Genomic DNA, 16,128 nt, shown 5'->3' with positions numbered 1-16,128 from the left:
CGGAGTACATGATCGCCCATGCCACTAGTGCCCTTTCGGCCCCTGGATCACTTACGAAGATGTTCTTTGATGTGGTGGATCCTTTGCACCAAAAAATGACCTGGTAATTAGATAATCAAAGAAATTCGTTGTGTGGGATTTCTTAGAGCTCAAAAAAGGTCATATATGGTAATTAGATATTCAAAGAAATTCGAATGGAGTAAGAGAATTCAAATAACATTCAAAGCTACTATAGCAAATTTTCAATGGGAATCATCTTCTCATCATTATCTTATTAGTAATAAGGTTGATCAAGTCTCATTATCACTATGATAAGGATAAAAAATAATTTAATTATTACCAGTAGAGAGAATTATTCAGGGTACCTCGCATTTGAATGGTATAGTCATAATCATTATTATTTAATACTTTGATTTAGGAGGTGGCCCTCCTACTTCCTTCCCACCTTAAAGTTCTGAACTAAAGATACTAGTTACTTACTCATGTACGGATCATCTATGAGTGTTCAAGGTTGAAAGACTAGAATGGTACAACATAACATGGGTATTTAGTTTGCAATGCAAGCATGGTGATCATTAGTCAAGAATTGACAAAATTAGAGGCTTCAAAACCTTATCATATTGATTCAAGCAAAAAGTGATGTGAGAAATGTGTTTACTGTCACTATCTAATAATCTTGCCTTAATAGTTTCACCATATGTTATCTTCCTTGCAACATGTATAAACACTGGAACACCGATAGAATGATTTTTTCGAATACTTTGCTATTCATTAAAGAAATTAACAATGTTTTGAATACTTGTTGTTATTAAACTGTCATGCATGCATAGAGCGAAGTTCTTGCCAAAGTCTTTTATCACTTTTGCACAGCGTTTGAGTTGTTTGAGGAAAAACAACGAACTAAGCTTGGGGGAGCAGGAAATAAAATCCGGGAAAAGTACAACCCAAGTTTTTAAGTGAAACATGGACTGTGGGCACCGGAACCTCACGAGAAGGGCCACGAGGCCCAAACGAGAATAGGTGGCGCGACCCAAGGTGGGGCCCACGCCACCTAGCCATGTTTGACACTCGGACCATCATCGCGAGTGAGTAGTTCTCTTTAGGCATGTGAGGTGGATGGAGATTGGATGAGATTGATCATGTAATCATGCATACGTCGAGATTTGAGGTAATTATCTGGAGGAACTTTTCTGGCAAAGTGATACCCTAACATACATCACGACATGGTCCCCTGCTGCTACCCGTTCCCTACAAAATGGCAGCACCCGCGCCTCAATATATAGGGCATGATGTAAAAATTTGCAACACCAAATAGAGATAGGGCGTCTGCTGGAGCACCATTTTGACCTCTGATGTACTAAAAATTTGTTTTACATCATCAGTTAGAGATGTTGTTAGGATGTTAAATTTATAAAGCTGCCACCCCTAGAATGATACAATTAATTTCCATTGGGATGCATGAAATTGTTGTTGTCGGTATAATATTTGTGTGTATGGTGTGAAATCTGTAATTATGATATGTGTACATTGAGCTGTGAAATCTGCGGAATTACCAAATGCAAAATGCTCATTACAAAGGGTGAAAATCACAAACGTGTCGCCAACGTGGTCACAAACGGTGCCTCACAGTTGTCACATTGGGCAAGGATCTCCATATTTGCCCACCCCCATTTGCCAATGAAAATTTTCGGCTGGCAATGTAGCCATGTCACATAGAAAAGTTAGAAAATCGCACCAACAGCAAAAGCAAAAGGTGACTCGGATAACAAGCGCATCGCGTTGACATGCATATTATGAATTTTCACATGGACAGGCAATTAGAAAGTTACAAACAGTCACATTTGGGGACATACAGAAAGGCAGAAAAGGAAGTAAGAACAAAATATAAAACTTTCAGCTATAACCATATATCATGCATGCATCCCATACGATTAACAGCCCTTCATCATTTATCAAACACGCAGATCCCGAGGTCGCCGTCAACGCCGGTGCCGGCCGAGCTCAACAACCCCGTCCACCTCTCCATTTCATCCCTGCCGTCGCTGTTGAGAAACAGCAATGCGGCCATGTCATCGTCGTCATGGTGATCCAGCTGCGCCTGTGAGCTCGCACAGACTGCCGCCGCGGTAGACGACGCTGGATTTCCCTCCAGAGCTCCGCACTCCGCAGGGCTTAGCTGCGACGCGACGAACTTGTCCAGCGCCCTCCAGTCCGTGGTGGTCTCATTGTCGACCCGGGCGGTCTTTCCGGGCCGCCGCCTGCGGCCAGCGTCGACGGCGTCTTCCTCCTCCTCCTGCTCGGCCGAGGCCTTCTTTCGCGGGAGCGGCGCGGACGGGCTCTCGAGCTGCGGCAGCTCGACGAGGTGGTTGGAGGTGTACCGCACGAGGGCGGCGGCGCCGTCCATCTGCTCCGCCTCCTCCTTGAAGCGCGCGCTCCTGCCCATCTGCACCGTCATGTTCGGGTTGACGAACGCCGCGGCCGCGCCACCCATGGCATTGCCCTCGTGGTAGGAGTAGTTGGCGTCCCATCTCTCCACCATGCCCCGGTTTGGGTAGGCCGTCCTCTTCTTGAACGCCCTGCACACCACCCATCCTTCTTCCTGTAGACAGACATACAAAGACACTACCCAGTTAGCATCTTTAGCTACTATTCGTGTGAAACATACGGCCTTTTGCAAGTTCCACTTGAAATGTCTGAAAATTTTCACCTTAAAAAAATCACAGATTTTTTTGCAGGTGAAAGGAATCTACAAAGGTTAGCTATAGCTCCCCCTCACTGGTAGTGGAGTCCTGAAGCTTTGATTTTCTTCCTAGTAGTGATTGTGCAATGTATCTGATGAGTACTACTAGTCCTAGCTAGTTGCAGACAGCTTGTAAACAATGGCGCGCGTGAAGATGTTCACACCGCGAAACCCTAAACCAGGACATGCATGCGCATGCATTTTCTCTAGGAGAACTCCAAAAAGGTTAGGCAAGTGGCACGGTCAGGATGGCAACACTGGATGCAGCCATGCAGGCTGCCTAGCTACCTTTATCTGGAAGAGTAGAAGACTTTGGAAGACTCACAAAAAGGTGGCTTATCTTGTTGCCGGTGCTTTGCTACCAGTGATGCGTTCCTCTCTATGGTCCATTAGTGGTGTGGTGCTTGAGTTAGAGTCATGCATGCGTCTAGGAAGATTTGTGAGTGCTACTTTAACAATAAAAACCTATTTCTTCTCAGCATGTATAAGGCATCCTGGTAGTATTTGAGAAGTTGTTTTCTTTGTTACATGTTTATTCCTTTTCTGCGAGTGTACATCACACATATATTTACCAGAAAATTTTGAGCGAGGCACTAGGAAAGCCAACTTTGATTTCCAATCTTTATTTCATGTCTGGCTGCATTCACATGATGTCTTAGTCTCTAATTTATTAGCTCCTGGTTAGCCTTTATTTTCTTGTACAAATCTCATGTACTAAAATATATATAAATACATGCATTAGTGTTATGCTAATGTTTCTATTCAAAAAATTGAGCACTTCTATATCAATTATTCTTGAGGAATTTCATGTTAAACCAAAAAAACATTGTTAGGATGTGTAGTAAATTGAACCGGTCAAGTGTAAACTTGTGATTTTTTAATTGAGAAGTACTCAATATATTCCACAATATAAAGCACATAGGTACATTTGTGGTTAATTTTTTAAACACTGACCACTAATATGATAAAGTGTATAGACTGGGTATGTATGCATGTTATTGTTTTATTTGTTTTTAAATTTTGTATTTGTATTTTTATGACATATAAATGTGATTTATTTTTGTAGGCCTGAATGTGAATTGTAGCCGAACATAACAGAAAACAACAACTATCATGTATATAATTTCAGTTTTGCTAGTTCTTAGCTATCTTGGTTCCCAATTGAGTCCAACAATATTAGATTTGGATCGTCATTCGTGCACTTGAGTTTCAAGTTCGATTGCAACTAATTAAGATTTTTCAGTTACAATTTGATGTCTCTAGAACATTATATTTGCTTCATGATTCATGCTAATAACGAGTTACAACATGGGTTGCAAGTGAGATTTGATGATGTCGTCTAACTGAGAACTATTAGTCACACCCATATAATTGATATGCTTATATTATAGAATATTTAGGAGATAAAAGATAGAATCGTGAAGCTGGAAACGTAGAACCGGTTAGAGAAGGATATACATTTTCTCACACCCATTAATTTGATGGAATATTATAAAATTAGGTTAGATTTCAGACGAACTTTCCAAACCTAAGTTGTGTTTTTCTTGATAATTAAACATTCTTTAGGTAAAGAAAAATAATCAATTTTTGCATGCATGTTAGGAGTTGTACAATTGAGTAACATTCACATATCTCCCGTTGATCTAAAAAAAAATCACATATCTCTACGCCAAGAATAAGCAAGATTCATATATTGAACTGTGGAGTGAACTCTTGCGCGTCGACCTATCAACTTCTTAAATTGCGAACTTAAAGGAAACACTAGATTGAAATGGAAATGCAGTAATGCATAGCTAAATGTCACTCTTGGTACTATTTCTTCAGAAAACGGTAATGAGTCTAGAGAGCTTGCCTGCGGCGGCGCGTTCTCGTCGGTCTCGAGGCGGTACTCGTGCATGATCCAGTCGGTCTTCTGTCCATTGGGAGCCCTTCCCTTGTAGAAGACAAGCGTCTTTCTCATGCCGATGAGCCTGCTCCTCTCGTGCACTGCCTTGTCCCTTCCCGTCGCCTTCCAGAACCCGGCCATGGTGGCCCTGTTCGTCCTCGTCCCCGTCGGGTACTTGCGGTCCTTGAAGCTGAAGAAGTACCAATCGTTCTGCTCCTCATACCCGATCCCACAATGTTCTTCGGTTCATTCAGATTGAACACAAAATTAATTAAAGATCAAGAAGTTGGGAGCAATGCATGCACGTCGGAAACTTGGTCTGAAGAAAGGTACCTGTGAGATCCCATGGCTCGATGCGGTAGAGATCGATGTCGCGGATGACGTCGAGGTCGATCTTCTGTGAGGCTACCTTCTTGCGGAGGTAGTAGCCGACGAGCTCCTCGTCGGTGGGGTGGAACCTGAAGCCAGGAGGGACGCATGATTCCATGGAGTCCATATGATCGCCCCCACTACCTGGCCTGCACGACGCACAGGTAGAGATTGATCAAGTTGTGCATCAAATTCAGCAACGCCTAGGCATCTGAATGATATAGCTCTGCAGTAGTACTAGCGCTACTAGTGTAAATAAATAAAGGAGATGCAAGTGTGCATACAAGTGCTCGCGTGAATCAGTCGAGACAATGCAAGCCTACATTTCTTTATACTCCGTACTGCAAAGGTAACTGCAGATAGGGGAGTTCAGTTTGCAGCAGAAGGAACAGTAGTGTTGGACTATTGGTTGGGTGTGGATCGGTAGTGAATGAGTAGCATACAGACTGAAGGGGTAGCAATACTGCAAAGGCAACTGCAGATAGGAGAGTTCTTTATAGAAAAAGATACGATGGTTCGATGAAGGAGTTGTATATAGTACTACTATCTCTGTGTGAGTGTTCATGGGTTTCAGTGATCTAGTTAAAATTAATCGAGGCATGTTGGGTTCTGCACTCCAGTTTATCTTATGATGAGTATACTAGTAGTAGCAGCAGGGCAAAGCCTGAAGAAGAGGCAGCTGAGAGGGACAGACAAATGTTTCAAAGTTACAGGTCTAAGAATGATATTGTCGACTGTGGAGTGCGGAATCGGAGGCATGTGGGCAGTAGTCAGCAGGGAATTATAGCTGCAACAGGATGTGGTCTGGTGTGTAGGAGTAGCTGAGAATTGGGGTGAATGAAAAATATGCTTAATTGGAAATGTGCATGTACACTATACTAAATCAACATATCCCCGAAGGAAAAAATGTTTAAGATTTGTAAAAAAGCTAGTCTAGTTATGAAGTGAAGTGCTAATGATTCCCTACTCAACCTGATCATAAAGCCCTCATGAAATGCAACGCAATGCATAGAACTCAACTACAATTCAGACCCAGTCAGCCAGAGCCATTTTTTACTGTAGAGAAACGCTGCAAATGATGGAGTTTATGTTTACTTTCCTGTTTGGAGTTTTGCCCGCAACTAATTGTCGGAGATACAAATTTCTGATAAACTAGTGTCAATTTTGTAAGATTCTATATCTTTCAACCCTAACCATCAGTAGCACTATATCAAGATGGTGCATGCACCACATAGGCACATACACAACCGGCCGGAGCGGCGGAGCGCACGCGCTTGTATTGCATGCAAATAAGAAACTTGGCATGCTGAAGGGTGTGTGGGGCTGTGGGCGAAAAGGATAGATGGAGAATAAAACGTGAGGAGAGGAAGGAGAGATGGAGGAATGAAGCTCTTTTCTCGGATCAGGCCTGCAAAGGAGACGGCCGCGGCTAAAAAGCCACTCACTGGAGTGGAGTGGTACTCCGGTAGCCAGCCAAAGCATGCAAAGAGAAGGACCATCGGTTCCCTTCCTCTCTTGCACGGCCTCTGACCGCCCTGTCTCTTTGTCGACGAATTCCATGGCATAGCACAACAGTGACGCTTCTAGCTTCTGCCTTCAGCTAGACTTGCAAGTTGCTACGGCTGGTGACTGAACAGTTGTCTGAAGTGCACTGCAGTGTCGACCGTACCGTGGCCTAGCTAGCTACTGTGGTCGTACTGGACAGTGATGTAGGGTGGATCAAGGAAGGAGAAGGTCCAGGGAGATCAATCATTCCCAGTGTTCCACCCTTTGGCCTCTTGTGGGGTGCATGCATGCCCTTGTTGTTGTTGTGTGAATGAGAGAGCTAGGGTAGTCATCACTACCAGATCTCTCTGTCAATATTTTCCTGTCCCGCTGGACGAAGAAAATTGACAGAACAGTCTAAGAGAGGACGTGTTAGGAACATGAGAGCATCTATGCCAAGACTTGTATTTCTGTCAAAATTTGGGAAATAATCCTATGTTTCTAATCATGCCATAAGAAGGCTGAGTTTACAAATTTAATGTGAAATGTGTAGCAAGCGCAAAATTCTTTTAGCGACTATATATATTTTTGGTCGATACATATTTGACATATAGAACGCAAAATACTCAACGAAAGCAATAGTGGACAAAAGAGCAAAATAGCCTACTTGTCTAATCAGTGAGAAATTTAGGCCTCAAACTAAACTCCTACATGCTAGTTTGCTAAGAAATGTTTCAAGGTAACCATAACATTTGCCAGACTTGCCACCTTAAAGGATATCTAAGTTGGGCCGCATGGTAACCGAGGGAGTGCCAACATTTGGTATGTGCAATGACCCATGTATGGTTAAATGTAAGTGTGTATGAAGAGTAATGTTTTAGTATCCTTTCATGTGAAGAAAACTAAATGTGGTCATTGTTTGCTCACCAAGCTAAGTATTTTGAAAATGTTTTCTGTGAATGCTCATTAAAATTTCATATTGGTGTTATCCTACTAAAACACTCCTTTCATGCACTTCTACTCTATAACATCATGAAAATAATTGGCATATTTTCTTGCAAACAAAGAAAATGTACAATTTCCCCAACCCTTAACTGGAACGCTTTGCAAATTTGGGTACTCCGTACATGAATTTACGTGTGAAACAAAAATGGTCTACTTCGTAAAGCATACGCGAGCATGTTCAGTTTTGGCGGCAGATGGATGTATACCATATGGAAGTCGATTTTAGTTTAACTTTTTATATTTCAGTAAAACATTGTTTTAATTTTGTTGTGGTCACAACCCACACACACCATAAGATTGAATACCTATTTTGATGGAAAGAAAGAAAGTACTCCCTCCGTCCTGAAAAGGAAGTCCCCACTTTGTTAAAATATGCATGTACCATTACGTGTATTAGTGTGTAGATACATGCGAATTTAAACGAAGTTGAGACATATTTTTATGGATGAAGGGAGTATATTTTTCAACTGGTAAATTACATATATAACTCTTTTTTCACGGCCGCAAATGAAAACCCAATTATATCATGATCACTGCATGCTTTCTTCCTTGACATAAACCAAAAGAAATCTACAAAATATATAGTTTTTGTGGTTCCGTAAAAAAAACTTATTTATATATACATCAATGTATTCACAATGCTTAAAAGATTTTAAGAATGGCCTAAGAGAAAAAGCCCCTTACAGATACTGATATATATAAGAATAAGGAACCAAGATTTGAGCGAGCAAGGATGATCGAACCCCTGATGGATTCTTCGGTTCCAACTAATTCGATTTTTTTTGTACAGCTCCTAACTTAAGAAATGGCCGGTTCTAACAAATATATAAAATGTGGTTAATCTTGTCGCAAAAATGCATACAAACCTGGTTAAGTATATCTTTGGTTACATTGTGTAATTCTGAACACATGTAACTAGATCAAAAATCTGCCAATATGCATGTGTGCAAATTCAATAATATTTAACCACACAAATATCCGGTGTGACTTTGGACTTAATTGCAATTTTGAAGATCAACAGACATGATATAAATTGAAACTTTGGATCCATGGATACCAAGAAGCCATGCGGCCAGATACGCCATATGTACTGGGTAATCTTGGAGGATATATGCATATGATATCAAAACGCATAGCAGGAAAAATGATCAGCCCCTCATCGTTTCTGTGCATCTACCCTAAAACATGAAGCAAGTGAAGAGGAAAGCAGCAAGGGAGCAGAGAGTACAGATAGAACAAACATCTGCAGTATATCCACACAAAAAGAAAAAAAAAAACAGAAACTTGACGAAACTAGATCGATCAAGATGCAGCACAGATCGATGAACACCTAAGTAACTGGATTGATCAACCAGTAGCTTTGATATATACTCACCTCAGACGATCAGCTACGTGCTCTAGATCACAGATCGATCAGACCCCGATCTCTTCTCCTAGCTAGGATGCACTACAATTTCTTGGTCGATCAGGAAGAGCAGGATGGTGTGTGTATGGAAGAATGAATAGCTCGATGGAGATCGAGGTGCAAGCTGGAGACAATGAGATGGCTCTCGTAGGTGTATATACAGGAGGGAGAATGGAGAAAGCACGGCGAGAAGGTGGCGAGTATAAAAAAGGGAGGATGCCGGGGTCGCGCTCTCCTTTCCGTCGCGCGTGGGCGAGGGGGAATGAACGCCCGCGGGACCCGCCTGGTCCCACTGCTGACGTCACGGACCCTTCTTCTAGGTTCCACTCGGTCCATCTCATTCTCCCGGTACTGTGTACTGTTAGGGTGCAGTACAAAAGGAACAGAATGCGCTTAGCAGTAGCTTTGTCTCTTTGTCGTCGATCGATCGATCCCCATGCATGTTACATCCACTGCACTTAGAGCATCCCCACTCGTTGGCGCTCCCCACGCCCAAATCCGGCGAAATTTTTGTCCGGATTGGAGGAAGATTTGGCGTGGGGGGCAGTATATTTCCAGTCGTGTGCTCCCCAAGCGGCGTTTCTCGGGGAAAAAGAGGACGGCTCGGGGAATCCGGACGAAAGAGGAGACACGTGGGCGTGGGCGGTTGGTTTAGCTTCATCCGGAGTCCCCGAGCGCTCCCCGGGGGGCCGGGGATGGCATGGGGAGTCCGGACGAAAATAGGCTCAAATCCGGATCAAAACGAGGAACCGGGGGCCTGACTGGGCCGTTTTTCGCCGTCCGGATGAAAAAAAGTGGCCGTGGGGGGCTCTGCGGGGAGACGAGTGGAGATGCTCTTAGCAACTCTAGCTCGCTGGGAAAGCACTCTCGCGATGGGTTGATGCATGGACAGTAGTTGGCCACTTAATTAGCACTACAGCTAATTTGTACACCTTCCTTTCCTAATCAATCTGGTTTTAGTTTCGGTCAAAACACAAAATTTATAAAGTTCTGATGAAGTACATACAAAATCAACATATACATTATCAAATGCATACAGTATCTAAAGTATATTTCATGATGCTTCAAGTAATATTGATTTTGGAGATGTTTATATTTTTCTAAATACTTGGTTTAAATTTTAGGTTAACCATACGTAAAACTTACCGTAGATTGGAGAGAAGGGAGAATGTGTGAATGGGTTAACGGCTTTAAGTAGGGGCATGTGCGCGCTAAAATTTTAGCGAGAGGAAGTATGATGGTCGGTCAATTTGGTAATGTAGGTTATCTTCTTACAATCCGATGTTAGTTATATTCTTGTTTATTCATTTGTTATAAATTTTGGACTATACATGCTTTAGTGCTCAAATGATAAATAAGCGAACGGTCGGAGATGGTCGACGATAAGAGTTGTCATCAGAGAGTTACCTTACGCCGTAACATAAACAACAATCATATACCACATTATGTAGCACTCGAGTAATGGAGTGCCAATGTTGGGCGCTAACTAATCTCTATTTATGTGATAGGTGGCACAAACTTCATAAATTTATAAACTGCTTAGGCACCTTGATAAAACGGTCAGAAGATAATATTTCCCCCCTTTATGTCTGAAAACACATGCAGTATTTAAAAGATGTCAATAGCAACCCGACATCTAGGCCTTCCAGTGAGGCGCATCTCCTCTCTTTCTTTCACATGCATTCTATTGGTTTTGAACATATTGAAGACTTTTCTCTCTCTAAAAGTTGTACGCCAGACCGATGATTCATTTTTAGAGCCACGGTGGGATCTTTAAAATTAGATCAGGTGTTGCTAAGTTGAAATATTTTCTTGTGAACAATTTCCAGGTTATTACAATTTACTTGAATGATTATAAGTAGGTTATGGCCACTTAGTTGCTAGATTATAGAAAAATGGTTACCAAGTTTCTCAACTTCATTCTATACCTTCACAATACTTGCAAGAACCTATTTGTTGAATGGTATCATATCCTAGCTGTTGGTATTGCTTTATTACCCACTAACTAGCCCTGATAAAATTGCAATATCCAAAAACATGTAAACAATTATCTAGTAACCATGCACTATTTCCATGTAATGTTATGATGTTGATCTCGCAACGATAATAATATAATTAATCTGCTTTTGTGGTGCGGTGAAAAATATTTGTCGAAACATAACAACATGAGATCCATATTTAAAGCCCTCGTCGAGATGAGCACACCGGTGAAAGAGAAGTTTCTAATTAGATTAATGGTGTGATATAAATTATTTTGATTTCTGGATTCTAGGCATGAGGTGAGTGATTATGTACGCTCTCACTATAAAGAAAAGTTGGAATATGAAGAAATATTGTAAATCTAATATGTATAGTACGGTGTACCTTAATTAATTGGTAAATCACATTTACTGAAATGCTCAAAAACAAAAATCCTCATCTACCGAAGATTTAAGTGTCCACATACGAACATCATGCATTTCACATGTCCTTAATTTGACCGTGTGAAAAAAAAAACTGAAACAAGCTAGTCAAACGCATTATGAGTGCCCATCCTACGGCAGGTTGGGACTTTTTAACCAAGTAGGGGCCATAGGGTGTTAGAGCATGTTGTAAAATGTTTTTCTTCCGTGGTTACGTCGGGCTTTGCTGTGATCGTCGAGTGCATGTTCTTACCAATGGTACCACACGCTGTGCTTTCAGCTGTCTATTGGACCATGCTGCCCAATCGACAGATGAACAAGTTACTCAGTGCATAGAGCCGTACAGTTGTCCAGGTATAATGATCAATTCTTTATATCATTGCGTTAGATTTCTCTGGCGAAAACACCACGGAATTTCCGGCAATTGTGCTGAAGATTTTGTGATGTAGAAGTTTGATTTGATGTCAGTATCGCAACCACCGCAAGATATCTAGCTAGCTAGCAGTCTTTCACATCACGGACTAGTAAATTCTCTTCAAACGTACAGTCAAATGCAGCACAAACCCGGCCGATCGATCTCACTATTTCCTTGATTAACATTCACGTCCTACCTAGAAATTCGTGCGGTCATCCTCAGAGCATTCATGCGCCAAACTGATGAGGGACTAATGGCCTGCATCTGTTAGCCATAGCCATTAGCATTCTATTGATTATTTTCAGAAGCATGATCAGTAGGAATTATGATGTCGATCAACACTGGGGCGTAGGCATTGCATTACAAAACATTTCATTGTGCTAAGTATGATGCCACCTACCACTGTTAGGGCAACACCAAATCCTTTCCTCATAAGAATGAATCTAATTTGGGAGCCCCCACATCATTTCGGTTCTCATTGCTTGCTAGCTGCTCATCGACTCATGATCGAAGGTAAGATGTATATTTATTGTAATGAAACGAAGTTTAATATCATCGTGCACACGTATTTCTTTCTCAAAGAACCTCTAAATAATAAGGACAGGCCCAAAACTTTCTACATGCTGCCGACTATATTTATTGTAATGAAACTAATTTAAATATCATCGTGCTAGTATTGCTTGCTAGCCTTCTCTATTTATGAGATAGAGCTGCCGACTTCACTAGAGAAAGCTGAGCCAAAAAAAAAAAAACACCATCTGCATGCACACATGATATGATTTACGCTGATTTTGTTTTATTTGCATGAGCATCTGAAAGTAAAAAAGTTTGGTAATAGGGACAGGCCCAAAACTTTCTACATGCTCTCAACAACTTTACACCAAAATCCAACTACAACTACCGGTATCATGGCAAAAGTCAATGAATTCTACAGAGTAGCTAGTCTGATATGATGGTTGATGATTAATACAAATGTGTCTAATTCAATCAAAAGGCCACGCATACACAAAGGAAGGATTGGTCAAAATGCTTGGGGTCAAGGTAGCACATTTATAGATCTTTTCTCTTTTGTCAACCAAAGAACGTTACACGCTTGTATTCCTCTTCACTACTATGACCTATCACCGGGGTATCCCCATTCTAGTGTGTTTGTAGACCTGTAGTTACTATCTTTTTAAGCCATTTCAAGTCATAAGATCGATATGCTGATTCATTTTGGTTCGCCGGGACTTTTGTTGAAGTTCATACTAGATTCTCATGAAATCTTTCAAAAATGAAATATTTAAATAATTTAATGTACATCATCGGTTTAGCATGTGAGAAGATGGGGTACTTCGGAGTTAAACAATGTATTGTCGAGTGAAGACAACTACAAAGTACAGGTGTATTTTAACAATAATTTAAAAAAAAGATGTCACGGATAGGCCCTAAAAATCCGTCACTGATGTGCTCAGAGAAATCTGGAATTTCACATGGAGAGTGTCACTGACAGGCAGGGTTAGTATTGGCGCCTATCAGCATTGAAGTTTGTCGGTAGAGATCACTATCCTTGAAGGATTTATGGTACACGTACATGTTAGGTCGCGGTGATATATGTTGGCTTTCCTTCACAAAGTTCTTTGAAACCACCTAATATTTAATTCGGGGAGATGCGCCATACAAAATGATTCATAAATTGTGCTTGATTCCCATCACATTCCAGATTCCCATTCGAATCAATTGCAAAACCTTCATGTGTTCACACTAATCTAATACAGACGAGTTTACATCAGTTGTAACTACTATAAAACTTGTAATTTGCTCTAAAACTACTTCACATTCCTTCTTCGTTTTCAAAGTTCTCAGCAAGAAGCTCAAAGCCTCATATCCCTTCCATTCTCTTGGCTCTACTACTTTGAGGAACAAGGAATGCACTTCATAGTGACGTTCACCCTCCATGCAGCAAGGGTGGCACACACACACACACACACACACGCGCGCACACGCACACGCAAATAAATAAATGAGGTATCTATATAATTCAGGTGTTCTAATTCTGTAAAATTGTTCGAAGAAATAAAATAGTATTCAAATAATATTGTAAAGCAACCCAAATCATATATTTATTGGATGAGCAAAACATCTACCTATAGTTCAAGCACAGAAGTTGTTTGGTTTCACCTAAGAAAAAACGCATGTTTTTTTCTGGTTGAATAGGTGCATGACATAGTTTTCATTGAAAGGAAAGAAAAAAAATTCCACAAGGTTAGCCCTAATGGAACATTTTGAATAGAACTTCTTACAAAGTAGCCTATAGAAAACAAATTATATGGTTCCTCCAACCCAAACCAAACAACAATCTGTAGAAAAAAAAATCCACAAGGTTAGCCCTAATGGAACATTTTGAATAGAACTTCTTTAAAAGTAGCCTATAGAAAACAAATTATATGGTTCCTCCAACCCAAACCAAACAACAATCTGTAGAAAAAATCCCTATGGAATAGAATCCTTCCAAATTCCTACTAGCTGTTTGTCAAAACAATGGACTTGGACGACGGTAGTCCTTCGGTTAAGTTTTATCAGTACATAACTATCTCTGTTCTCCACTGCAACAATATGTGTCACAATAGTATTGTTCCCGAAAATTTATAAGACTATAAATGTGATTACTTTGTGTGCTACACGAAGTGACCAGGCCCAGAACAGAATTGGAGTCCATCATGTGTATCCATTCACAATTCTTCACATGATAATAAACACACACATACACACACCGGAACAAAACAATGATACACTTTTTGTTTCTTGGACCATGTGCTTGTTGTAACCAAACCCTGGAAAACCTAATAAGGATAGGTGTGAGCCCGGGCAGGAAAAGATTAGGGACACAGGGCCCCACCGGTGGCGCAATTCTGTTGGGTGGGTCTGCATCATGTTCACTCGACGGAGTGACAATAATAATTCGGCCCTGCGGCGACACATGCCCCTTTGTTCTCACGAGAAATGTAGACAGAGACAGATAGAGAGTAGTAATTAAGTAGGGCATTGGCAGCGGGTGGCAGCTGCTAATGATCATGTAACCTCAAAACAATCTCACGCGCGCTAATCCCGATAGGAACCTCGACACGCTGGAGCACGACATGAGACATTCCCTGACGTGACTGCCAGCCGCTTTTGCTCCCCGGGCGACACGTTCGCAGGGTCTCTGAAAGATCACTCCTGATTAGTAAACTGTACTTAATTCAGTGGCGACCCACGTTCTTGCAATTGCAAAGCATTGGGGAACAGGAGCAGGGGCCAGTAATATTATGGATGGATGTTCACTTTCCATGCCTCCTTTTGTGTTTCTTGGTTGATATATAGCCAGACATTTCCATGTCAGGAGAAATAGTGGTCCTGTTATTAACTAACACTGTCAAAATACTACTGCAAAAAGGTTGAAGTAGTTGGCAGTTTAACTTTCACCCTGAATACACTGCAGATCAGCACGACATGTAAGTGTTTGTGAACTGTGTAATATACTGCATATCGAGTATTGTACATGACCATTCGATCGGACTGGCTTATAATTGGTAATCTCTGACCCTACGAATTCGCGCGATTCAGTTCATCATGCATGTGACTGCCACCGTACGCAGCCGCCGATCACCACATATTTTCGTCTTAAAGCGAGGCACTTTTCATCTGTCAAAATTCCTTGATCACTTGGGCCTTTCTAGCTAGCTAGCATCGCAGCGATCGATCGAAACGGAAAAGCTGTTACGGCACGCCATGTTCCGTTCTTGGCCGGTTAAGGCTGATGGCCTGTCGTCCTTCGATTCCACATAGCTTAACAATAACAGCATCTGCCCAAAAAGTGCAGTTAACAAATAACAGGATAAGCTTACATGCATAGCTAGCTGTTAGCCTAGTCTGTTACGCTTCAGCTGTACGTACACACAATTGCATAAACTAGGAATGCGCGGCGGCCAATGACCGGGCTTCCAGCTATATACAATAATACAAATCATGCTTGCTACTCACATGAGATGCATCTCGAACTACTATAGTACATACAAAATATCTTGCTAATGCTAGGAGTACTATGCCTACCTAGCTTCCAATACATATATACATACATCTGGCTAGAACTAGTATAGTAGTAGATTCCAATACCTACACACATGTACTTTAAATAAGGCCCGCATGCATCTACATTACCATATCCGACTTGAGCTGGAAAAGAATTCAGAAACTTCAACTATAGTTGCTCTGTAATCAGGTTTTTTTTAACATCGATATTTTGGCGGAGACCGGTTTTACTGGTAACCACCAAGAAAAAATAATACCAAACGAAATTTTCCGATATACAAATAATTTACTCAAATTAAAAAAAAGATAATTTTTGAATGAAATACTCCCTCCGGACGTGTTTAATTGACACCAAACATGCACATAAGTTAT

General features: G+C 41.2%; 1 protein-coding gene across 1 annotated transcript; it reads right to left on the bottom strand.

The window, feature by feature from the left end:
- Positions 1–1,743: 1,743 nt before the first annotated feature.
- LOC127297254 (NAC domain-containing protein 105) lies at positions 1,744–9,032 on the bottom strand. The gene is made up of 4 exons (XM_051327549.2): positions 8,860–9,032; positions 4,959–5,143; positions 4,593–4,864; positions 1,744–2,599 (listed from the first exon to the last, which is right to left on the bottom strand). Exons 2-4 carry the CDS (start codon positions 5,119–5,121, stop codon positions 1,946–1,948), a joined length of 1,089 nt encoding a protein of 362 aa, XP_051183509.1. The 5' UTR covers positions 5,122–5,143; positions 8,860–9,032; the 3' UTR covers positions 1,744–1,945.
- Between the last annotated feature and the right edge of the window lie 7,096 nt (positions 9,033–16,128).

Source organism: Lolium perenne, chromosome 4, assembly GCF_019359855.2.
Source record: "Lolium perenne isolate Kyuss_39 chromosome 4, Kyuss_2.0, whole genome shotgun sequence".
In the NCBI taxonomy this organism is placed as follows: Eukaryota; Viridiplantae; Streptophyta; class Magnoliopsida; order Poales; family Poaceae; genus Lolium; species Lolium perenne.
Note: the sequence above shows the minus strand (reverse complement) of the source record. Positions and strands in the feature narration are given on the sequence as shown.